Source organism: Corythoichthys intestinalis, chromosome 10, assembly GCF_030265065.1.
Source record: "Corythoichthys intestinalis isolate RoL2023-P3 chromosome 10, ASM3026506v1, whole genome shotgun sequence".
In the NCBI taxonomy this organism is placed as follows: Eukaryota; Metazoa; Chordata; class Actinopteri; order Syngnathiformes; family Syngnathidae; genus Corythoichthys; species Corythoichthys intestinalis.
This window is the reverse complement of record NC_080404.1, coordinates 54590664-54617663: the sequence shown is the minus strand read 5'-3', so window position 1 is coordinate 54617663 and position 27000 is coordinate 54590664. Positions and strand designations below refer to the sequence as shown.

Genomic DNA, 27000 nt, shown 5'->3' with positions numbered 1-27000 from the left:
CGTCGTGAAGTCGAAATCACTGAAGTCTGGTACGTCGTAACCCGCAGACTACCTGTACTTTACTCAAGTAAGAGTAGCGTTACTTCAACATATAATGACTCAAGTAGCAGAAAATTCACTCAAGTACTATGCAAGTCAAAAAGTATTTGGTGAAAAGAATACTCAAGTAATTAGTAAGTGTTTATAATCATTTATTTTGAAAATGTCATCAGTAGAGCGAGTAAGAGTAGCATTACTTTAAAAAAAGATTACTCAATCACAAATCGGAGTAGTCAATCCAAAAAGAAAAAGTATTTGTTGAAATGAATTTCCCCAGCTGTTGCAGTTATCCAAGTATGACGATGATGAGTCACGTCAACGTGCGAATGCACGCAGCAAAGCGAAACGCCTGGACTCATTTATCCGTTCAATTGGCTGTCATACTGACATGTGATCAGGAGAGAGTTAGCTCTGATTATTTCAAATGTGCATGTTTTTTGCAACAGCAAAAAAAAAAAAAAAAAAAAAAAAAAAAAAAAAAAAAAAAGATCAAATCTTTAAGAGCAAGGAAAGATTTGAGGAGGCTTATTTATCATATTTAGTTTTACTTGCTCAGGTTCAGAACATCTTAGCTGTCAATGTGCACTTTGGACTTATATTCATTTATTTTAGGCTACTTATTCATTTCCTTAGGATTTCAAAAAGTCAATGCTTGCGCGATGTTCAAAATATATTCCATTTCACTCTGCATAATTGAAGTAATTTGTACTTATTTTTCTGAATGTGTTACTTTATCTTTATTATTTAAAAAAAAAAAAAAAAAAAGTAAATGTTTACATTAACTTCAATTTTAATCAGAGGTTGCGCTAGACATTTTCGTTGTCTGTTGTTTTGACTGACAGGGTCATAAAAATCCGGTCATAGTCTATTTTTACCCGTCACTTAAATTTTTAAAATGATAATGATGACATATTCAATAGTATTTAGTATTCATTCATTTTTAATTAATATTGTAACGCTTGCTTGGCGGCGAACAATTAGACACGGAAGTCGTGGTATTTTTCTCCGTTTTACTCTGCTTACCGCCAACAACTCCGCCCCCAAAGAAAAAGAGGCAACGATATAGACCCCAATCGCCAACGTCACTGGCCCCCTTTGCAAAAGGATTGGACACACCTGTTTAACTGATGATCCGTAGACGAAGCCAGCTTCTTTCACTTGGTACCAGCTAAATATTATTCAAAATGTAATGATGGTGGAAGAAATAAGCATCTTGAATTTGAAACTATGTTGTCGGCGATTAGCCTCGCAATTATCTTAATTGTGGTTGTCAGCCCAAAATCTTCTAAATATATATTAAATGCATCTTACCAGATATAAAAAGACTACTACATAGTCTGTGGTGATCGTTTGGTGCCCAGATTTCTTGTCGAATTACAGCAGTCCATCTCGCTCTCATCTTCGGGTGACTCAGAATACAGTAGAACTTCAAGTCTCTCCGTCTATCTTCTCTGTTACAGCAACCAACCGCCACACACGCCTTCACTATTTTGATTATTAATATTAACGAGCAGAAAAACACGCCGTAATGGGAGGCATGTACGTAGCGGTAATGTGTAAACATGACGTGCTGACACACAATATGGCGGCTCCGGTCAGGGGGGCGGAGTGGTGACGTCATGTGATTGGGGTCTATACACATCTTGTCCACCAATTGGATGACGCGCTGGCACACCGGGTGCACCAATAAGAACCTCTCGTTGATGTGTCAATCACGGTGCCGCCGCCAGACCCCGGTTACGCTACAATATTCTGACAGAAGAGCCAACGACGTCATGCATTAAGAGAGACAATAGCTAATTAATATGCTAACTCACCACCCTGTGGTCTGGGGTGTGAATTGCAACCTGTCAAAATGACGGACGGACTTCAGTTTTTTCCGTCACCGTTTTAAAAAACCGGTCAACGACGGAAAATATCCGGTTAACGCGACCCCTGATTTTAATATACATCCTCAGTATACATTCCTAAATATACATTCTTAAGTAGTTAAAATTGAGATTTGGCATTTAGTATGTGAGGAAATGAGGGAAAATAAAAATTAGGAAATGGAGGTTGGGGTTATCGCTGTGTTAACTTTTATTTCGCAAATCATTGAAAAAATACAATTTTGAATGAAAATCATTTTTTATGTGCTATAGAAATGACTGTGCCAAAAGAGTTTTGCATTTCAATAGTTTTAGGAGGTTTAACCCCCCCCTCCTCCAAAATGGAAATAAATAAATAAACAAAATTTCTGGTTCCGTGGCGACCTTCATGTCGGGGAGTTCCGGCAAGGAATTCTTGCCACTTTCACCCCTGGTCACGATTAAGAGTGGTGCTGCTAGTGCTAAGATAAGCAGTCCTTATCTTAGCAAGCTACTGCACAAAGTAGCAGGATTTTTAGCTCAAATATGACCTCTTGGTCAGCTACTTTGGCAACATGAGAAAGAATTTCACTCACCGTTGGCGTTTTGTCTAATACTCACCTCGTCGAAGGTCTTGTTAGGGACTTCAACTACGATGACTCGAGTGGCAGAAAATTAATTCAAGTACTGTATAAGTCGACAGATATTTGTTCTGTTTTGAAGGGTGTGTTGATTAATGAAGATACGTTTCCACGGAGTGCGTGCTCAGGCTGGCTTCATTTAGGGGAGACTGACTGAGGGTTTGGACAGGTGTTTTTTATACCGATAATGAGTTAAAACAGGTGCCATTAATACAGGTAACGAGTGGAGCCTCGTTAGAAGAAGTTAGACCTCGTTGACAGCCGGAAATCTTGCTTGTTTGTAGGTGACCAAATATTTATTTTCCACTTTAATTTGGAAATAAATTCTTTAAAAATCAAACAATGTGATTTTCTGTTTTTTTTTTTCACATTCTGTCTCTCATGGTTGAGGTTCACCCATGTTGACAATTACAGGCCTCTTTTCAAGTAGGAGAACTGGCACAATTGGTGGCTGACTAAATAGTTTTTTACTCCACTGTATATATTTTTTTGTATGCATTTCAGTCGTTTCTAAAGGGGTTTGACCCACCCAAATTTGGGCTCCGTGGGGACCTTCATGTCAGGGAGTTCCAGCAAGAAATTCTAGCCTTCTTTCACCCCTGAATTTACCTCCAAATATACTTGACAGCCAGCCATTCATATGAAAGGGGTCCGCCCTCGTCGAAGCGATGTTTGGAATTAACTGAAGCTCCGGAAGTGTGTCGCAACTCTCTTTCTACATGGCTCTTTTGGGCTAATGTAGCTGAAGAAACTGCTACTTTACGTAGCGCTTCGCCTCCGTTAAAATCCACAATATTGAAAACATCTTGTGTTTAGAATAAATAAGAAAATACTTATCTTTTGTCTCATCCACATCACATTATAATCAATAGATGTTTTTGTATTGATTGGCTTCATATTGATGCTTCGTCATAGCTTCCAGGTAAGGTACATGTACGTAAAGTGAGTCGCCGTTTACCCTATATAATAATACCACTTTTATTCTCGTAGTACAAGTACAACTTTAATCTAGTACTCCTTTTTTCCCCCTGCTCTTTTATTTGGCCATAATCCTCCGTCGTACCTAAAACCATTACATGACAAAAACAAACAAACAAACAAAAAAAAAAAAAACGACTGGAGCCGAAATAGTGGTCGAGACTCCGACGTCGTAAAGTTGAAATCACGGAAGTCGTGTACGTGGTAACCTGGGAACTACTTGTACTTTACTCAAGTAAGAGTAGCGTTACTTCAACATATCAAGTTGCAGAAAATTCACTCAAGTACCGTGCAAGTCAAAAAGTATTTGGTAAAAGGAATACTCAAGTAATTAGTAAGTTTTACAATTATTTATTTTGATTTATTTTACTCAATCACAATTCAGTGTCAATCAAAAAAAAAAAACAATTATTTGTTGAAAAGAATACTCAAGTACTCAGTTACCTGCGCTTGATATATTTTTAAAACTGAAATGAGAACCCAAACATTGTAGTCAAGTAAGAGCAGCGTTACTTCCAAATAAAATCACTCAAGTAAAAGTACTTATCCATCCACAAATAGTTGTACAAATACTGTAAATCGATATTATCAACAGAGAAGCCATAAGATGTACTCAAGTAAGAGTAGTGTTACTTTCAAGTATTACTCACATCAATGTAAAATTAGTAAGGACACAAGTACAAGTCAAAAAGTATTGGGTGGAAAAAAATACTCAAGTACCGAGCAAGTGTTGATATTTATTTTGAAAATAATGTCATCAGTAGAGTATGCCAAAAAAGTACTCGAGTTAGAGTAGCATTACGATTAAATAAGATTACTCAAGTACAGTGGGGCAAATAAGTATTTAGTCAACCACTAATTGTGCAAGTTCCCCCACTTGAAAATATTAGAGAGGCCTGTAATTGTCAACATGGGTAAACCTCAACCATGAGAGACAATGTGGACAACAAACCCAGAAAATCACATTGTTTGATTTTTCAAGAATTTATTTGCAAATCATGATTGAAAATAAGTATTTGGTCAATACCAAAAGTTCATCCCAATACTTTGTTATGTACCCTTTGTTGGCAATAACGGAGGCCAAACGTTTTCTGTAACTCTTCACAAGCTTTTCACACACTGTTGCTGGTATTTTGGCCCATTCCCCCATGCAGATCTCCTCTAGAGCAGTGATGTTTTGGGGCTGTCGTTGGGCAACACGGACTTTCAAGTCCCTCCACGGATTTTCCATGGGGTTGAGATCTGGCGACTGGCTAGGCAACTCCAGGACCTTGAATGCTTCTTACAAAGCCACTCCTCTGTTGCCCTGGCTATGTGTATGGGATCATTGTCATGCTGAAAGACCCAGCCACGTCTCATCTTCAATGCCCTTGCTGATGGAAGGAGATTTTCACTCTCGATACATGGCCCCATTCATTCTTTCCTTTACACAGAACAGTCGTCCTGGTCCCTTTGCAGAAAAACAGCCCCAAAGCATGATGTTTCCACCCCCATGCTTCACAGTGGGTATGATGTTCTTCGGATGCAATTCAGTATTCTTTCTCCTCCAAACACGAGAACCTGTGTTTCTACCAAAAAGTTCTATTTTGGTTTCATCTGACCATAACAAATTCTCCCAGTCCTCTTCTGGATCATCCAAATGCTCTCCAGCGAACGGCAGACGGGCCTGGACGTGTACTTTCTTCAGCAGGGGGACACGTCTGGCAGTGCAGGATTTGAGTCCCTGGCAGCGCATTGTGTTACTACTAGTAGCCTTTGTTACTGTGGTCCCAGCTCTCTGTAGGTCATTCACGAGGTCGCCCCGTGTGGTTCTGGGATTTTTGCTCACTGTTCTTATCATTTTGACACCACGGGGTGAGATCTTGCATGGAGCCCCAGATCGAGGGAGATTTTCAGTGGTCTTGTATGTCTTCCATTTTCTAATAATTGCTCCCACAGTTGATTTCTTCACACCAAGCGTTTTACCTATTGCAGATTCAGTCTTCCCAGCCTGTTGCAGGTCTACAATTTTGTCTCTGGTGTCCTTCCACAGCTCCTTGGTCTTGGCCATAGTGGAGTTTGGAGTGTGACTGACTGAGCTTGTGGACAGGTGTCTTTTATATCGATAATAAGTTAAAACAGGTGCCATTTATACAGGTAACGTGTGGAGCCTCGTTAGACCTCTATGACAGCCAGAAATCCTGCTTGTTTGTAGGTGACCAAATACTTGTTTTCTACTCTAATTTGGAAATAGATTCTTTAAAAATCAAACAATTTAATGTTCTGGGTTTTTTTCCACATTCTGTCTCTAATGTTTGAGCTTTACTCATGTTGACAATTACAGGCCTCTCTAATCTTTTCAAGTAGGAGAACTTGCACAATTCGTGGTTGACTAAATACTTATTTGCCCCACTGTACAAGTCAAAGTCGTCAATCCAAATTGTTTGTTGAAAAGAATACTCTAGTTGTGTCTAATGTAATTTTCAAACTGTAACGAGAAGCCAAACATTTTATTTGACTAAGAGTAGCATTACTTTTAAATGAAATCACGCGAAGTACTTATAAAATCAAAAAATGATTGTCGTACAAGTATGAAGGTAGTACAAGTAAATCAATGTTAACAAGAGAGGAGCAAAAAGTAAGAATAGCATTACTGTACTTCCAAATATTACGTACTCACATTAAACTAAAAGTTGTATTCACACAAGTATTGGAAGAAAAGAATACTCAAATGCTGAGTAACTGCTTCATTCTTTTGACTCCAGTAAAGTCTTATGACATGACCTGGACAATAAGTGAGAGCAGACCCGGCTGCAGAAAGAAATTACAGGGCACTTCTTCAATGTAAATTTAGCCGTAACAGTGGCGTTTTTACCCGTTATATTTTCTGATGATAGTGTCAGTCAGTGAAACTGCAGGAGGTGACAGCGCTATCCCTTCATGTTGACTTTCGGCCGCGTCTTTGTCATGGCTTGAGTTCGTTTTTAGTTTCTTGAAAAAAAAAAACGGATGTCCATTCCAATTTGAATTAGTAACGGAGGAGCCGCTCAATCACCATTTCTGTAACCAGAGCTATCCCTATCCAATCGCAGTACACAATGGCAGGTGTTGTGCCGAAAAATAGCCGCCCCGCGTGAAATGTCCCCCCTGACGGGAACGCTTATGTATAACGCTTTATTGAGGTGAAAACATCAAATGTTTTCATGGACTCGTTACAGGAATGGATTTACGACTGTAAAATCACTTTTAAATAAATAAATTAGACAAAATACTAGTACTTTATTTTACTAACAAATCGTGGACTGGGCCACAAAACCATCTTTGAACAAAAATGTATTAGTCTACAGGTTTTCACGACCATATCTCAATGACAATCACACAGTTATGACATTTAGTTCAAGCAGAGTAAAATAATGCATATATTCACGGTATAAGAAAGTCTTTTCCTTGTCCATCGATTGGTAAGAAAAAGCTGTACGAGTGACGTGTGGCCGCTCAACGATAAAATAAATAAACAAATAAATCAAATAAACGCTCAATAAAGCGATATAAATAAGCGTTCCCGTCGGGGGGGGGGGGGCATTTCACGCGAGGCGGCTATTTTTCGGCACAACACCGGCTACTCAGCCCGCCCCCCTTATCTGCGATTGGCCAGAAATTGCCTACATTCGCTGCTCTGATTGTGACGATAGATCAAGATAGGATGACTAGAGCAGTGTTTTTCAACCTTTTCTGAGTCACGGGACGTTTTTACGTTGGAAAAAATCTCGCGGCACACCACACCAAAATGTTCCAAAATTACTTTCTGTATAGTATATTTAATTATAAAATAATTTCTCAGTATTAATACTTACTCAGTGTGAAACTTTTAGCAATTAGGCTTGAAAAACTATCAGACAGGGGACTTGAGCAATGCATTTAAGCACATCAGGGCTGGTTGTCTCGCTGACAATGGCTTTGCAGACAGGTAGTATTAACGTCTCTGCCACAGTTTGGGACTTTTGGGATTTAGCAACAAAGTAACTGGCTTTCAAGGCGTTCTTATTTACCTTTGTAGTTTTCCTCAAAAAAGTTGCCCATTTCTCTGTGTTTTCACGAAGGCGTACAAAATAATCCATCGACTTGTTCTGAAGCGATGGGGGTTCATTTGGAGATGAGTTTAAGCTTGTATGGCGCCATGGCGCTAGATAGCCGCTCGTGTCGCGTTCAAGAACTGCTCGGATTTCTAGGTATCTCCCACCTAGCTGTCCTCGATAATGTGTTGGAATAAACATAAAGGGTGGATTAACGGTCGTCACATATGGATAAAATGGAAAGGACACTTTTGTATATATCGACACTTGACGAGTCAAATAATGAACAGTAGAAGTGCTGGGGTCCACATTGTTACAGAGAGCAAGGTGGCTGACGGCTAGAAATCCGAGCAGTTCTTGAACGCAACACAACTCATCTGCACACAACCGAGAACCTTTTCCACATTCCTTCCTTCCTACTGCAACTTTGCCCGACGATGTTAAAAAAAGCGACATTGGATAATTTCTCGCGGCGGCGGCACAATCGATTGAAAAACACTGGAATATAGGGTTCATTCTCCCCGTGTGTGTGTGTTTTTGTGGAAGATGTAAAATAAAAAAATTTAAAAATTACACCGTACAGTTTAATCGAGCTAGGGCGGGCACAGCCGTCCCTCAGGGCGGGCACGGCCCCCTAATGCCCGCCCATGCCGCTGGGTCTGAGTGAGAGTCAAATCATTTGGAAAAAAAAGTGATTTAGATGACATTAAAAAGCAAAACAACAACAAAAATCAACCTGTGCCCACATGATTGCTAACTGATGGCAGTGGTAACACCAGGTGGAATGGGGATTATTTTTAGAGGAATTTTACTTTTTGTGTAAAAATAAGGATACATTTTGGTGTTACTATCAGACAAGCTTGGCCAATCGGAAGGCTTCTTAATATTCCACAATTCAGTGTTTTTAAGAGGTTCAGAGAAGGACAATGACCTTTCATTCATGTCCAGTTCGACTCGAATCCTCTGCACTTTGACAGGCGGATTCCACTCTGCATAATAATTGGCAGAGGGTTTTTTGTATATACCATCCCAAAATCCAATGAACCAACCAGTCATTTTCTCTGGCAAACAAGGGTCCCCATCCATGACCCCCACTTTCCAGGCATTGTTGTCTCCCACCTCAACGTCCCACACGTGTCTTCCCGAGTCCAAAGCACCACCCAGCACACACAGCCACTTCTGGAATCTCTCTGGATTCTTTGGACGCTCTTGCCGTACGTATTCCCAGCTCAGACTGGTCAGATCTTCAGACAGACTGATTCTTGGATTGGCCGTGTTGGGGTCCAGAATGACGGGACTGTAGGTGAGAGTCTCCTTCATCCGCTCCCACACCTTGAATTTGAGGTTGCCCACGTGTTTGGCTTCGTCCAGCAGACCTCCTGGCAGCAGCTGTGGCTTTTCCGGCAGCTCCTGTATTCTGCTTATCGCAGTCTTGAAGTTCTTCCTGAAAGAAACATTGCCAGACACCAGCTGCTCCTCAGTGCTTCTGATGACATCCGAGAGAACGGTCATTTGTTGGCCCAGAACCACAATCTTCTCCTTCATGAGCTCAATCTTCTTCTGCTCTTCCTCCCTTACCGCAGCCAACCTGGCCTCCTCCTCGACGTTGAGAAAGCACCGGAGCTCCTCAAAATCCTTCTTAATCTTGCCTTCGACCTTCTCCTTCTGGACTTTGATGTACTCTACCTGTTCATTGCAGTTCTCTTGACAGTCGTTGTAAATTTGGAGTCTTTCCTTGGCCTTCTGCAGGCCTTCCTGGAGTTCCTTCTGATGACCTTTCACAATTTCTTTGAGGGGCCGGAACGTGTGACCAACGTGGATTTCTGAGTCTCTGCAGATGATGCACACAATCTCCCGGTGGTCCAAACAGAAGAGTTTGAGTTCCTCTTGGTGCAAGCTGCAGATGTCTTCTGACTTGACTGAGGCTCGTAGAAGGTTCTCACACATATTCCTCAGTGCCAAGTTCAAAGGCAGTTCCATCGAACTAAACGCTGACCTACAGAGTGGACACGATCGTTCTCCTTTGTCCTCCCACTGCTGCAGACACGCACGGCAGAAGCTGTGACTGCATGGAAGAATGACAGGATCTTTGAAGATGTCTAGACAGGTGGGACATTGAAGATGGTCCTCCAGACAGTCACCCATTGTTTTAGAGCACACAAGTTTGGAATGTCGAGCTGCAATTGTTCTGCAAAACAAAAAGCATTCTTACATACAATTCAAAAGGATTCTTTCATGTCCTCCCTCTAGGTCCAAAAGTGCACTTCCTGCTTACTGAAGCTGGGCTCCAATTTGTAAAGAGCAACTTATATGACTTTGAAGGGAAATATTACAGAAGCTTTACCCAGTGGTGACTAGCTCTAACCTTATGCTGGTGTCACACTAAAGTAGAGATCGCAAATGTGGTTTCATCCGACATTGAAGGGATGATTATGTTTTCAGAATGTCCAAAAGTCAACTCTGCTTTGCTATTTGCTATTCTTGGGGATTTTGGACACTTGGACTTGTGATCAAACCTTTATGATTTGCGGATTTCATGACAAGTGAGATAAATACTGAAAGACAGAATGATTAGTGATCAAAACCTTTCTGGAGTGATTCATTTATGGGTAAGGAGAAATTTGTACTTTGTAAGAGTAGCATGACTTCAAGTCCATTGAATAATTCACTCGTGGCTGTTTGAAAACTCAGATTTTTTCCCCCTGGCATAACCTCATCTATATGAGCTATTACTATTATTCAATAGGCTAATGCATGAGCAATGATCTGCAAATCATCGATTTCCCGCTCCAGCAAAAAGGTCCTTCCGAGTTTCAGGCGTGGTTTCGTAGCTCGTCTTACAGGAAACATCACTACTCTTGAGTATGAGTCAAACTAGTTGTCAGGGATGACGCGGGCAGGTGGTTGTGTGGACCCAATTGCAGGGAAACAAAAGGCAGCCAAGGAGGTGGTGGTGATCTCAAAAAACGTTTTAATGATATCTGACAAAAACACAAAGTACAACCAAAAGCACTGGGGATCAAAAGGGCAAGATTCAAACAAAACTTACTTAAATCGGAGGGACTGATACACGAGGGCTTGGACAGGGCTTGACTTAGACACCGATACAGACATCGACAAGCACATGGGCATTGACAATGATGCAACAAGGAGTGACAAGAAACTGGGTCTTTATATACACACACGCAGACAAGGGGTAACGAGACGAGGAACAGCTGGGTAAGACAGGTGGATGCAGATTGCCGGATACACTGGGAGAACACACACAGGTGAAAGCAATGGGCAATCACAGGGACAAGTCACACTAGGAGAAAACAAACACAAAACCTAACACTAGTCCAAAAAATCAGTCTCAGTGGACAATACGTTTCGAGGAAAATTGACTTTACGCTTTCTGCCATTAGTCGCCAAGGAGCTCAAACGAAGTGAATAGTTGCCAAAACTCACAGAATTGACAGTCACGACTAAGGGTGGTGCTGCTAGTTCTAAGATAAGCAGTCCTTAGCTTAGCGAGCTACTACACACAATAGCAGCATTTTAGCTCAACCATGACCACTTGGTCAGCAACTTTAGTAGCATGTAGAAAGCCTTTCACTCACCGTTTAGGCTACTACTCCGCTCGCCGAAGGTCCTGTTGGTGACTTCAACATATAATGACTCAAGTGGCAGAAAACTAATTCAAGTACTGTACAAGTCGAAAAGTGTTTGGTGAAACTGGTCTGACCACTTTAGAAGGATGTGCCGATGAATGAAGGGACTTTATGGTAAAGTTTGTGGTGAGGCTCGCTTCATTTAGACATCAAAAATTCCAGGACGGTAGGTTATAAATAGAGATGCCCCGATCGATCGATCGGGTCCGATCACGTCATTTTCAAAGTATCGGAATCGGCAAAAATATATCGGCCATGCCATTTTCTAATATATATATATTTTTAAAAATCATTTTCTAATTGGTTTTAACGTTACAGAAATAATATGTAACAGTCATCAATCCAGTCTTTCAGGTAGGCTTAGCGTCGTGTTACAATAAATATCGTGATGAGGGCGGTATTTACTTGATTTGGAAATGAGTCACGTTAAAGTATTTAAGCTATTAATATTTTCGATGTGATGAGGGTGGTATTTACTTGATTTAGAAATAAGTCACGTTAAAGTGTTTAAGCTATTAATATTTTCGATGTATCACCCTTTCAGTCATTGTCATATGATATCTGTTGTGTCGTCATTTTACCTACTCAGAGAGTTAAATGTCAGCAATAATTGAAAGATGTGCTCTTTGCCTGCCTTTGAAGCCTCCCCTCATTTAAACATAATCTTGTATATGTCCACTTCTTGATTTGGACTCTTATTTGAAGAAATGTGGGAAGCAAGGAGGCAGTAATATAATTTCTTTACACCATAACTTTTTCTTCAAGCAGAGATGGTATATCCATTCTTACGATGACTCACAGTCATGGTTTTACTTCCCATCATGTTTCCACTTTCCCATCATGCCTTGGGGCATGCTGCAGTATCTGAACTGAAAGCTCAACAAATACACTAGATGGCAGTATTTAGTCACAATACACAAAGTCCCAAGTCTTGCTATCCTTGGATCCCTCTCACAGAAAGAATGTTAATAATGTAAATGCCATCTTGAGGATTTATTGTCATAATAAACAAATACAGTACTTATGTACTGTATGTTGAATGTATATATTCGTCCGAGTTTTATTCATTTTTTTCTTAATGCATTGCCAAAATGTATATGATCGGAAAAATTATCGGGAATGATCGGAATTGAATCGGGAGCCAAAAAAAGCAATCGGATCGGGAAATATCGGGATCGGCAGATACTCAAACTAAAACGATCGGGATCGGATCGGGAGCAAAAAAACATGATCGGAACAACCCTAGTTATAAAGGTTGGATACGGAATTTGGCAAAAACCTACGGTTCCTCCAAAATTTGCCAAAAACTTGCCCGTTCATTTCTAATGGGATGCCACTAGCCACGTTTACATGGAGCCAAATATTCCAATTACAATTGGTTTAGATGTTCAAACCGAATAAATGTGTTCCATATAAACACCTCATTCGGAATGAACAGGCCCAAACCGAATGGAATTTCATTCCGTTTCACAGGGGTGGAATATTCCTTATCATGTAAACAGGGAAGCGGAATGGTGTCTGGTTGCGTTCTTTCTGCACATGCTCCGTACTGACGTGGTGACGTCACTTGGTGACGTAAGTAACGTCACTTGTAACATGGCTTCCAAGCACAGCGCACCTAATTGGAGTCCGGCGGAAAGATTGTATTTAATTCAAACTTTAAAAGAATTGAATATAATTGCTCGCTTAGACGGGCGTAAAACAAGGAACAGTGAACTATTTAAAAAAGTTCACGAGAGGTTACACGAAGCCGGAATAGACCGGAGCGTTGACCAGATTAGAAACCGGTGGAAAACGCTGAAAACCGGCCACTACGAGGCAAAAGAGCAAAACAGCAGAAGCGGATACGACCCCACAAACACAACAAGTGGGTTAAAGTTAAAACAGCAGCACTCTGACGATCGATCTCCATGTTTTGCAACGTGACGCTTTGTTTTGATCAATCTGCGCATGTCAGACGGCAGTTGTCAAACGTCCTTTCAGAATAAATGCAGACACATGTAAATGCTGGATCGGAATAGATGAAGTGACATGTAAACAGCTGATCTGAAATTTCCATTCGGAATGATTTGAATCGGTTTGAATAAAAGTCAGCATGTAAACGTGGCTATTGACAGCCAAGTACATCCAAATTTCCCTTTCATTTTCAATGGCAGAAAAACAGGTTCTTGTGATTTTTGAGCACTTACCATGACAGCCAACTGGCACCCAAGTAACTCGATGCCATTGACAGCCATGCACATCCATGCCATTGATGAAGATGTACAGTACGTCCAAATTTTCCCGTTCATTTTCAATGGCAGAAAAACCTATGTGGTTGTGTGTTTTGACCAAAAACGTACTATAACAGCCCATCGACATTTAACTAGCGCCCAAGTAAGTCGATGCATTGATGGCCATGTACGTCCAAATTTCCTGTTCATTTTCAATGGCAGAAAAACCTGTATGGTTGTGATTTTTGACTAAAATCTTATCAATGCAGCCCATTGATATTCAACCGGCGCCTAGGTAAGTTGATGCCATTGGCAGCTATGCAACCGAACGTGTCCCCAAATCAACACAAAGTGACCAGGTATCAACAGGACGCGTCCCCCCAAAAAACAGGAAGTGACATCATTTGTATCTACCACAGCAAAGCCCCATCGTAATTTCTTCAGAAATTGCAGTTACTATTGTTTATACATTATTAGATAGGTCTTTGAAAGGCCAAGGCCCATATAGTAAAATTATTATTTTTATTTTGAATCGCGTTTCTTCGGCGCGCCACACAGCCCATAAGTCTTTGACCGACTGTCACCGTTCGAATATCAAATTAGCCGGAATTTTTGCATGACGCAGAGAAATTTTTGAACGATGCCCCAAAATGTTCCGTTCACTTGTAAACGTTTTTTTTTTCCTTTCAAAAAGCTACTTGTCCAACAATTTTTTGACAAAATCACATAATTTCCACATCAAAAATTCCAGGATGGTAAGGGACAGAAAAGTTTTATAAAATCCTCCAGTCCCCCCAAAATGTGCCAAAAACTTGCCCATTCATTTCTAATGGGTTGCCATGGACACCCATGTACGTCGAAATTTTCCAATCATTTTCAATGGCAGGAAAACATACGAGGTTGTGATTTTGGACCGCTTACCATTACACACCATTGACATTCAACTGGGCCCATGTAAATCAATGCTATTGACAGCCATGTACGTCCAAATTTACCAATCACTTGGTGGAATGGTAGAAAACCTGTGCGGTTGTGATTTTTGACCAAAGCTTACCATTACAGCCCATTGACATTCAACTGGGGCCCGCCCATGTAAGTAGATGCCATTGATAGCCATGCAACAGGATGTGTCCCCGAATTGTGCCCAAATCAATAGGAAATAACCTGATATCACAAGAAATAGCCCTTGAAATGTCCCCAGAACAGGAAGTGACCCGATATCAACAGGACGTGTTCCTCAAATGTCCCTAAATCAACAAGAAGAGACCTGATATAAACGACAAGTGTCCCCTAATTCAACAAGAAGTGACCTAATAGATCTGTATATACAACGGTAAAGCCCCATCGTAATTGTCAAGCCGAGATGACGAGGCGTTCCCGGCTGCGGAGTTCAGGCAAAAACTTTATTCTCAAACACAAAGGTTCTTCTGCTTGCATGGCTTCTGCGTTGTGGTGATGGAGTAGCGACGGCATAGACCCTACGTCGTCAACGAGCATTCAAAGTTCTGCGTCAAGGGAACGCGTTGGTCTGTAATTCACCGCCAAGCCACTAGAGGGGTGTTGTGTTGTTTTTGTGTGGTTTTGGGGGACTCGTCAAATTCCTAGGGTTTTCAGGTTTTCATTACAGGTCACTTCCTGTTGAGTTTGAGTCGCTGCCTATTCATTCCCGGGTCACTTCCTGTTGATTTTGGGTTACAGGACACGTAACATACGTCACATCCTTTAATTTTGGTGTATTTTCAGTTCACTTCCTGTTGATTTAAGGTCATTTTCCCTCATTTGAAAGAATCCCTGCGAGACGGTCAAGTTAGTGCTGACCTGGTTGACGGGACTTCTTGGAAGGGGAAGATTTGAGGGCCCAATTCCCATACACTATGCGGTTCTGCGCATGCGTGTAACATTAAAAATGGCCGCGAAGGCAGCAATTCCAAAGTAAACACTACAAACTTTCTTTAAAGAAAGGAATATTAACTTACGTTTGACCGTGGATGGACATGTAGGAAAGTTCTCCTCAGACCCATCCTGCCATGTTAGCTGCACACCGCTCTCTCATCGTTAACGCTTTCGCCGTGTCGTTAAGCGTTAATTAAGAAGCCCGCTTCACAAAGTTACGATGTTGGAAATTGCAGCAAGGTTTTCAGCGTTTTCGTTGCGCTGTCAGCATATTCCGGAATGACTTTAATTGTCTCAAATGTACGTTTAAGGTAGCCGTCATTTGCGATCTCTCCAAGCTGATCCTCCTGTTGCACAGACATGCTCGAATCACTCGGTTAATTCACAAACAGGTCACGAATCCACTCCTTCGCCGTTCGTGGGTCTTTGAGGTTGTAGGCTCATCTTCTGGCTCTTCAGGTGCCCTTTTTCGCCGTAAAAAATCTCTCCAAAGACGTCTGTTTTCCAGTCATTTTCGCTCGTGTGGGGGAACAAATGTACTGCGCCCGCGGCCTCGTCATACGTTATTATGGAGGACAAGCGCACATAGATATATTATATATACAAAACAAGATGTACTGCTTGCAGTCCAATCAATGGATTTCTATGACGACATTCTAATCTATTCTGTAGTAATATATCTAGAGTGGACAGGGATATTGATGTGTTAAGCAGGGGCACAGGCCAAAGTTAATTCGGCCAGAATGCGGTCGTTAATAAAATATTATTTCTGTGCGGCCCGGTAGCAAATGTGCCACGGACCGGTACGCGGCAGATGGGGACCCCTGACATAGGTGGTGGTGATTTTGGACCGCTTACCATTCCAGCCCATTGACATTCAACTGGGGCCCATGTAAGTCGATGCCATTGACAGCCATCCAACAGGATGTATCCCCGAAATGTGCCCAAATTAACAGGAAATAACCTGATATCCCCAGTAAGTGTCCCCGAAATGTCCCCGCAACAGGAAATGACCTGATATCCATAGGACGTGTCCCCGAAATGTCCCTAAACCAACAAGAAGTGACCTGATATCAAAAGAACGTTTCCCTGAAATGTTCCCAAATTAACAGGAAAAGACCTGTTATAAACAGGAAGTGTCCTCGAAATGTCCACTAAATCAAAAAGAAGTGATCTTTTGATTGATTGATTGAATTTATTTCGAAAACATGCATCACGTTATGGATATACAAGAATACAAACAAAACATAAGACTCGAAAAGGAGTAGGAAGAAGTAAAAAACTTATTTGAATCCTACCCCTTTGTCCGCTACATACTCATCAGCATGAATCATACAAAACACAATTCAGAACAGTTCAATAATGCCTAAAGAACAATGGTTGGCATCACTCAACATTTTCTCAACATAAATACTATAATTAATTTCTATAAATACAGAAAACAAGATCTTTGTATTTTCTCTTAACCCTTGAGAGTCGAAGGACGCGCCGGCGCGTCCTCAGCGCACGTCGTCTTTGAAGCGCCCTCACGTTTTAATTACGTCACCCACATGCCTTTGGTTGGTCTCGTTTTAAAGTGCGGAAGTTGCGGTTTACTCTCGTTATTATTTGAAGTCAATCGACCAACTAGAACGTGAGATATTGTCATTTAAGTTTTATAGTTTTATTGTCCTCTCAAAAAAACATTAAAACGCTGCATGGATCATTTGTTTATGTCTATATTTCCATCATTTCTTGTCCTTTTTCAAAACGGAAGCTCCATGAAAAAATCACAAATCAAACGAACCCTTTCGAAGTCACAGTGGAAGCACAAAATGAGTTTTTTTTTTTTTTTTTTTAATAAATATAACTGCCGTGCGAGGTTCTACCGAACGAGAGGGAGGGTGGACTGTTCTAAAGCAGCGAGGTGACGAGCGACGGCCGTTTCGATCGAGCAGCGACTTTGTGTGACTTTGACAATGAACGGAAAACTAAATTTAGCGCAAGCAATTGTGCTTTTTGATCAACTTGAGGAAGAGGATGGTCCAAATTCGTCATCATCGTCTTCTTCGGAAGAGTCCTCGAGTGAAGACAGTGACGGATTTGAACACGCGGGTGACGCCATCGACGAGCAGAGGTAAGCCAACTCACTCTTTTTTTTTTATGCTGCAAAAGTTTCTTTTGAAAGTTTCTTTTGTTATTGCTAGACAAAGTTAATTTTGATGCAATATAAGTGTGCGTTTGTGTATATAATAATAGAATGTGCATATCAGATCAAAGTCGTACGTGCACTGTGGGTATCCCAGGCAGGAATTTATAATTTGTGGTGTTCTTCTTTCTATATGAAGATTAGGGATGTAGCACATATTCAGCTATGGTATTCTTTCTATTGTCATACATATAGATTTCCATTATTATTTATTGCTGTATATATTTTTACTTTATACTTTATTATTTTCATAAATACTGACTTTTTTTCATGTACATTTATAGTGACAATGAAAGTAAAGTGAAATGAAAATGGAAGGGTGGAAAGAGGACCGACACCCCATGGAAGTGTGAGCTGTGTGATGTAGCCCTGTGTCTATTTCCAGGACGAAACTGCTTTTCGGAGTGGCAAGCCTGACAAAAATTTAACTTGTTTATTGTAAATATTTTTGAAAATACTTTTTTTCCCAGTGTTATATATATTTTTTTCCCCCCACAATCAGTCTTCTCAATTTGTGTATATAAATGTGTGTTCAAGAAGCTTGATTGTGTACATAGTTTTCATCAGGTGATGGGCCGCAATACCTAAACTCATAAAGAGATGGCCTCTAAGCACTTTTTGTGTTAGATGGTATATATTTTTTCACTGTTCTTCACTGTTTGGTCTGCTGTATATAACCTGTTTTGACTAGAGTATGTATAAAGGCAAAAAACGCCTATGGCTATACCTGTTGTTTATGTTGAATTGTCAAATATAAGACTATTTATTCTAAATTTTTTTGGTTGAATGTTCATCCTAACATGTTGAATAAATATTACAAAGTTTCAAAACGGTTCGTTACGCATGTTTGGTTGTCAATTGGACATCAATATTAAAAATTTTGACAAAACGATTTTGGAATTTTTGGTCTTTTTGGGTCCAAAATGAGGATTTATAATTAATTAGTGAAGGAAACAACAGTTTGGACATGAAGTTCAAGGTGTCACAAAAAAAGGGACCAAACCAGGCCATCGTAAACAATTCTTTCTTTGAAATATAAAGGCAACTTCAAAGGCATGCAAAATCAGACAAAATAGGCCCAGACCTTAAAGGGTTAAACACGCTCAAATTAGCACTTTTCTTTAGGTCCTCAGTAAGTTTGTTCCACAAGTCCACACCTAAAATTGTAGGGCAAAAGCTGTTTTTTGTTGTACGGTGATTTGCTTTTTGAAGTTTAACTCCCCTCTCAGATTATACCCTCCTTGTTTATTTGAAAACAAAACTTGTATATTTCCAGGTAATGCGTTTTTCCGTGCCTTAAACATGATTATGGCCGTTTTGAATTTGACTAGATCCAGGAATTTTAACTGCTCGGATTCCAAGAACAGTGTATTTGTATGTTCGAGGTATTTAGCCTTGTGCACTATTCTTTTTGCCTTTTTTGAAGTACCACAAGTGACTGTAAATTGCTGGGATATGTATTGCCCCAAACCTCCACACAGTAGCTGAGGTATGGCATTACTAATAGGGCTGTTCCGATCATGTTTTTTTTGCTCCCGATCCGATCTGATCGTTTTAGTTTGAGTATCTGCCGATCCCGATATTTCCCGATCCGATTGCTTTTTTTTTGTGCTCCCGATTCAATTCCAATCATTCACGATAATTTTTCCCGATCATATACATTTTGGCAATGCATTAAGAAAAAAATGAATAAAACTCGGACGAATATATACATTCAACATACAGTACATAAGTGCTGTATTTGTGAAATATACAAAAAGAATACACGTGTGAGTAGCTTCAACAGATTAGCACCATGAAAAAGTTCGCCAAAAACAAAACACACATTTTCCTTTCAAATTCAATATACAAACTAACTAAAAACTTACAAAGACGAATGTTAACCTAGGCTTAGCTGGGAGAGCAACTTTGTCGAGGTTTTAAGTCTCACAGCTGCTGAGTGACAAACAAGCTTGAATAAAGGGGGGGGGGGGGCGTCAAAGATCGCTAATTGCGAAATATGATTTGCCCAAGGCAAGGCAAGGCAACTTTATTGATTTAGCACAATTCAACACAAGGCAATTTAAAGTGCTTTACATCGCATGAAGATCATAAAAATCAGCACAAATTCATGTTCGCTGGACGAGGAGAGGTCTCACTCCCAATGTTTTTTTTTTTTTTTTCGATTAAAGCTTTCTACAACTATGTACTTTTTAACTAACTTATACATTTTTACTAACTTATTAACTTATGAATTCATGTTCTTTTTAACACAAAGGCATGACATCATGTAGACTAGAGTTGACACAGTGGCTGAAAATTGCAAAACTTCACTTGAGCTTTTCACCCCCACATAAAAAAAAAAAAGAAAGTCACCCAGCATGCATGTATGTATATATGTACATATATGTATATATATATATATATATATATATATATATATATATATATATATAAAATTAGGGGTGTCAAACGATTAAAATTTTTAATCGAGTTAATTACAGCTTAAAAATTAATTAATTGTAATTAATCGCAATTCAAACCATCTATAAAATATGCCATATTTTTCTGTAAATTATTGTTGGAATGGAAAGACTCAAGACGGATATATACATTCAACATACGGTACATAAGTACTGTATTTGTTTATTATAACAATAAATCAACAAGATGGCATTAACATTATTAACATTCTGTGAAAGCGATCCATGGATAGAAAGACTTGTAGTTCTTAAAAGAAAAATGTTAGCACAAGTTATAGAAATTTTATATTAAAACCCCTCCTAATGTTTTTGTTTTAATAAAATTTGTAAAATTTTCAATCAAAAAATAAACTAGTAGCCCGCCATTGTTGATGTCAGTAATTACTTACACAATGCTCATGGGTGCTGAAGCCTTTAAAATCAGTTGCACCCAAGCGCCAGCAGAGGGCGGCAAAACTCCGAAAAACACAACAAAAACACTTTTGACTGTGCTGTCATTTTAATCTGTTTGAGCGGGGCATTTGTGCGTTAGTTGCATCAAATATTTTAACGGGATTAATTAAGAAAATTAATTACCGCTCGTTAACGCGATAATTTTGACAGCCCTAATATATATATATATATATATATATATATATGTATATATATACATACCTGTATATAATTTTATTTAGAACTGTTTTTACATTTTTATTGCAATTATTTTGTTCTTGCTCTAATCTTGAGCAACTTGAGCTGTGGCTGTGGGTATAGTCTATAAGTTCAATCTATTATAATTTTATTTAAAATATTTATTTTATGTTAATTCATTTATTTTAACACTATATTCATGTTCCAATTTGCAAATATGTTCTGAAAAAAAAAAGTCCTGTTCAATGGAAAAAAGTAACACATTTTGGAGCTATAATTGCAATACCGTGATACCGTGGTATTTTTTTTCTCACGATTATTGCACCGTCAATACTAGAGGTGTGCAAAATTTCCGATTCTTAGATTATTCGCGATTCGGCCGTGGAAGATTCGAGAACGATTCACAAACATCCAAATTCCAATTATTGAAATATGCCAAGTAAAGCGGAAGTACAACACACTCAGCGCGCCGCGCGGTCAATGAGCAACGGAGCGAGAGTAGCTAAACATCATGCTTCTCATTACCCGGCCCCTCGGGTAATGCCAATGCTCAACTCCCGGCTCTAGCTCAACTCATGCCACGAGATAAAAAAAAACACAACAACATACCCGAAGCTGCTACAAAAGTACGTCATCCACATAAAGTTACGGTAAATATCATTTATATAAGACTAGATGCACTACGGTAGCGGTAGCGTTTGCAGCACATCTACAAAAAGCTAGATGCGGATGTAGTAAACGGCCGCCATCTTAAAGCAGTACACTTCTCTGCAAGGCTGTTGTAGCGAACCTTCCAAGCAAACCTAATTAACTTTTTATCTAAAATACTCCTAAATCGGTAAAATATTGACTTGAATCTATCTTTAAAATAGTTTTAAAACTTTCACATGTCGAAAGTTGACAAAAGGGAAATTATGGATTAACGGGAGCAATTTTAACAACTTTAACGGTTGATTGACAACATTAAATTAATTGAATGTAGTTTAAAGCTGCTGATACAGAATGGGGACTGGAGTTTTTTATTTACTGTTATTTTTGTATATTTGTTTACTGCTATATGTTAACTTGATACTGAAATAGTAGTTTGGTTTAGCCTGAGAGTATTTTTGAACAATTTTGGAACTAATATATAAAACATAAAAAAAAAAAAAAAAAAAAAAAAGGGGGGGGGGTGCATCAATAATCGTTTTAGAATCGAATCGGACCATCTGAATCGTAATCGTAATCGAATCGTTAGGTGCCCAAAGATTCCCAGCTCTAGCCAATACCTTGTTTACAGTGTTTAATATAGATGTTTTTCCTTATTTTGTTTGAACTTTACGGGGTGTTGATGACCAATAAACAACTGTGAAAGGAACAGGAGTCTCATATGCCATCAACACACACGTGTACACACACGCACAAACGTATGCATGCACGCACGTGGCGATAAAACGCAGCCGTGAACATTACCGCCCTGATTTTTATTTACTGTGCGATAAATGAACTTTTGAATATCGCGACAGACTTCAACTTCAATTAAAAAAGTCGTTGGTTAGTTAATTAGATGGATTTACGATCTGCCAGCTTGTTGTCTCCTGTCTTCCAAAATTACAACTGGGTGACGATGCTTTAGGTGATCATTCACGGCCGACGTGCAGCCAAGCTTGGCATTGAAGAGACAGAACACAACAGAAACAAACCTCCTTTGTTTCGTTGATATAGGTCAATGTTTTGGCCACTCTGGTGCGCTTTTTTGCCTTTGTGCCGACTTGCCCACTTGCATACCGGGCGTCCGCCTGTCAAGAAATGGGCAGGCACGTGGTGTGTGGACCCAAACGCAGGAAAAGGGAAGCAAGGCAAAAAAGAGCGGTACAAAAATGATTTAATTAAGGCAAGCAAAAAACAAAGTATCAACAAATAATGTGCAGATCCCAAAAAAACGCAGCAAACACAACTCAGGTCACTAACAAAAGGCTGGGTATCAAAAACTTACGGAGGTGAACACAAGGCTTGGAGAAAACTGACGAAAACCCGTTCGGACGTGCACATGGACATTGACATAGACAATGACGCAACAAGGAGTGAAAAGAAAATGGGAGCTTATATACACACACACGCAGACAAGGGGTAACGAGACAACGAGGAACAGCTGGGCAACACATGAGGATGTAGATTGGAGGATACACTAGGAGCAGGCACAACAGGTGAAATCAATGGGCAATCACAGGGACAAATCACACTAGGAGAAAACCAACACAAAACCTAACACCGCCATTCTCAACTTTCCACGCATATATATTTTTAACTCTTCATTAACCGTCAATGGGATGTTGTGCTCGTCGACCCATTTACGTCATCGATGATGTCCACTAGTCGGGACAGTTCTAATTATAATCAATAGATGGCTTTATGTTGATGCTTCGTCGTAGCTTCCGACTAAGGTACATGTTCGTAAAGTGAGTAGCGGTTTACCCTATTTAGTCATACCACTTTTTTTTTCTCGTAGCACCAGTACGACTTCAATCTCGTCTTTTTTTTTCTTCTCCTTTATTTGGGCCTAATCCTCTGACGTACTAAACTGGCGTCATAAAGTCGAAATCACGTAAGTCGGGTCTGTGAATTACCTGTACTTAGAGTAGCGTTACTTCAACCTATGATGACTCAAGTTACAGAAAATTCACTGAAGTACTGTGAAAGTCATAAAGTATTTGGTGATAAGAATGCTCAAGTAATTAATTAGTGTTTACAATCTTTAAAAAAAAAAAAAAAAATGTCATCAGTAGAGTAGCCCAAAATGGTACGTGAGTAAGAGTAGCATGACTTTAAATCAAGATTAATCAATCACAAGTAGTCAATCCCAAAAAAATGTACACATTGTACTCTAGTAAAAGCAGCGTTACTTCCAAATAAAATCACCAAAGTACTTATAAAATAAAAACAATGATTGTATTACAAGTATTAAAGTAGTGCAAGTAAATTAATGTTAACAACAGAGTAGCCCCCCTCCGTAAGTCATCACCTTATCATGATGGAGGGCTTTGTGTGTCTCAATGATCCTAGGAGCTATGTTGTCTGGGGCTTTAAGCCCCTGGTAGGGCCACCCATGGCAAACAGGTCCTAGGTGAGGGGCCAGACAAAGTATGGCTCAAAAAGACCCCTTATGATGAACAACATAAATGAACTCCAGTTTCCCTTGCCCGGACGCGGGTTACCGGGGCCCACCTCTGGAGCCAGGCCTGGAGGTGGGGCTCAAAGGCAAGCGTCTGGTGGCCGGGCCTGTCCCCATGGGGCCCGGCCGGGCTCAGCCCGAAAAGTCAACTTGGGTTCCCCTTCCCATGGGCTCACCACCTGTGGGAGGGGCCAAAGGGGTCGGGTGCATAGGGAGTTGGGCGGCAGCCAAAGGCGGGGGCCTTGGCGGTCCGACCCCCAGCTGCAGAAGCTAACTCTTGGGACATGGAATGTCACCTCTCTGGCAGGGAAGGAGCCTGAGCTGGTGTGTGAGGCAGAGAAGTTCCGACTAGATATAGTCGGACTCTCCTCCACACACAGCTTGGGTTCTGGTACCAATCTTCTCGAAAGGGGTTGGACTCTCTTCCACTCTGGAGTTGCCCATGGTGAGAGGCGCCGGGCAGGTGTGGGCATACTTATTACCCCCTGGCTTGGCGCCTGTACGTTGGGGTTTACCCTGGTAGACGAGAGGGTAGCCTCCCTCCGCCTTCGGGTGGGGGGACGGGTTCTAACTGTTGTTTGCGCTTATGCACCGAACAGAAGATCAGAATACTCACCCTTTTTGGAGTCCTTGGAGGGTGTGCTAGAGAGCGCCCCCTCTGGAGACTCCCTCGTTCTCCTGGGGGACTTCAACGCTCACGTGGGCAATGACAGTGAGACCTGGAGGGCTGTGATTGGGAGGAAAGGCCCCCCCCCCGATCAGAACCTGAGCTGTTGGTCTGTTATTGGACTTCTGTGCTCGTCACGGTTTGTCTATAATGTTCAAACATAGGGGTGTCCATAAGTGCACTTGGCACCAGGGCACCCTAGGCCGCAGTTCGATGATCGACTTCGTAATCGTGTCATCGGACTTGCGGCCGCATGTTTTGGACACTCGGGTGAAGAGAGGGGCGGAGCTGTCAACTGATCACCACCTAGTGGTGTGTTGGCTCCGATGGCGGGGGAAGATGCTGGCCAGACCTGGCAGGCCCAAACGTATTGTGAGGATCTGTTGGGAACGTCTGGCAGAATCCCCTGTCAGAAAATGTTTCAACATCCACCTCCGGCAGAACTTCTCCCTTGTCCCGGGGAAGGTGGGGGACATTGAATCCGAGTGGGCCATGTTCCGCACCTCCATTGTTGAGGCGGCCGATGAGAGCTGTGGACGTAAGGTGGTTGGTGCCTGTCGTGGTGGCAATCCCCGAACCCGCTGGTGGACACAAGCGGTAAGGGATGCCGTCAAGCTGAAGAAGGAGGCCTATCGGGCCTTTTTGGCCTGTGGGACTCCGGAGGCAGCTGACAGGTACCGGCTGGCCAAGCGGACTGCGGCTTCGGCGGTCGCCGAGGCAAAAACTCGGACATGGGAGGAGTTCGGCGAGGCCATGGAGAACAACTTGGAGGAAATTCTGGTCCACCATCCGGCGCCTGAGGAGAGGAAAGCAGTGCACCATTAACACTGTGTATAGTGAAGATGGTGTACTGCTGACCTCGACTCGGGACGTCGTGAGCCGGTGCGGAGAATACTTCGAAGCCCTCCTCAATTCCACCAACACGCCTTCCTTTGAGGAAGCAGAGTCTGGGGACTCCGAGGTGGGCTCTTCGATCTCTGGGGTTGAAGTCACTGAGGTGGTTGGAAAGCTCCTCGGTGGCAAGGCCCCGGGGGTAGATGAGATTCGCCCGGAATTCCTACAGGGTCTGGATGTTGTAGGGGTGTCGTGGCTGACACGTCTCTACAACATCGCGTGGACATCGGGGACAGTGCCTCTGGATTGACAGACCGGGGTGGTGGTCCCCCTTTATAAGAAGGGGGACTGGAGGGTGTGTTCCAATTATAGAGGGATCACACTCCTCAGCCTCCCTGGTAAAGTCTATTCAGGGGTGCTGGAGAGGAGAGTCCGCCGAGAAGTCGAATCTCGGATTCAGGAGGAGCAGTGTGGTTTTCGTCCCAGCCGTGGAACAGTGGACCAGCTCTACACCCTCGGCAGGGTCCTCGAGGATGCATGGGAGTTCGCCCAATCAGTCCACATGTGTTTTGTGGATCTGGAGAAGGCGTTCGACCGTGTGCCTCGGGGAGTCCTCTGGGGGGTGCTCCGGGAGTACGGGGTACCAAGCCCCTTGGTAAGGGCTGTTAGGTCCCTGTACGACCGGTGTCAGAGTTTGGTCCGCATTCCCGGCAGTAAGTCGAATTCGTTCCCAGTGAGGGATGGACTCCGCCAAGGCTGCCCTTTGTCACTGATTTTGTTCCTAATTTTTATGGACAGAATTTCTAGGCGCAGTCGAAGCGTTGAGGGGGTCCGGTTTGTTGACCTCAGCATTGAATCTCTGCTTTTTGCAGATGGTGTAGTGCTGTTGGCCTCATCAAGCCGTGACCTCCAACTCTCACTGGAGCAGTTCGCAGCTGAGTGTGAAGCGGTTGGGATGAAGATCAGCATCTCCAAATCCGAGACCATGGTCCTCAGTCGGAAAAGGGTGGAGTGCCCTCTCCGGGTCGGGGATGAGATCCTGCACCAAGTGGAGGAGTTCAAGTATCTTGGGGTCTTGTTCACGAGTGACGTTAGGAGGGAGCGGGAGATCGACAGGCGAATCGGTGCAGCGTCTGCAGTAATGCGGACTCTGCACCGGTCCGTAGTGGTGAAGGAGGAGCCTAGCCAAAAGGCAAAGCTGTCGATTTACCAATCGATCTACGTTCCTACCCTCACCTATGGTCACGAGCTTTGGGTCGTGACCGAAAGAACAAGATCCCGAATACGAGCGGCCGAAATGAGTTTCCTCCCCAGGATGTCCGGGCTCTCCCTTAGAGATAAGGTGAGAAGCTCGGTCATCCGGGAGGGACTCGGCATCGAGCCGCTACTCCTCCGTGTAGAGAGGAGCCAGCTGAGGTGGCTTGGGCATCTGGTTCGGATGCCTCCTGGACGCCTCCCTGGAGAGGTGTTCCGGGCATGTCCCACCGGCGGGAGGCCCCGGGGACGACCCAGGACACGCTGGAGAGACTATGTCTCTCGGCTGACCTGGGAACGACTTGGGATCCCGCCGGAGGAGCTGGTTGAAGTGGCTGGGGAGAGGTAAGTCTGGGCTTCCCTGTTAAAGCTGCAGCCCCTGCGACCCGATCCCAGAACAAGCGGACGATAATGGATGGATGGATGGATGGATGGATGGATGGATGGAAGAGAGTAGCCCAAAGTTGTACTCTAGTAAGAGTAGTATTACTTCCAAATATT

General features: G+C 41.9%; 1 protein-coding gene across 1 annotated transcript; it reads right to left on the bottom strand.

Moving 5' to 3' along the window:
• Positions 1-8143: 8143 nt before the first annotated feature.
• LOC130923152 (E3 ubiquitin-protein ligase TRIM35-like) lies at positions 8144-9704 on the bottom strand. Its single transcript, XM_057848653.1, has one exon. It carries the CDS (start codon positions 9700-9702, stop codon positions 8311-8313), a length of 1392 nt encoding a protein of 463 aa, XP_057704636.1. The 5' UTR covers positions 9703-9704; the 3' UTR covers positions 8144-8310.
• Positions 9705-27000: the final 17296 nt, after the last annotated feature.

Bases quoted from the DNA above. Each gene is read 5' to 3' on its own strand.
- LOC130923152 (XM_057848653.1), bottom strand. From the start codon at position 9,702: ATGGGTGACTGTCTGGAGGACCATCTTCAATGTCCCACCTGTCTAGAC.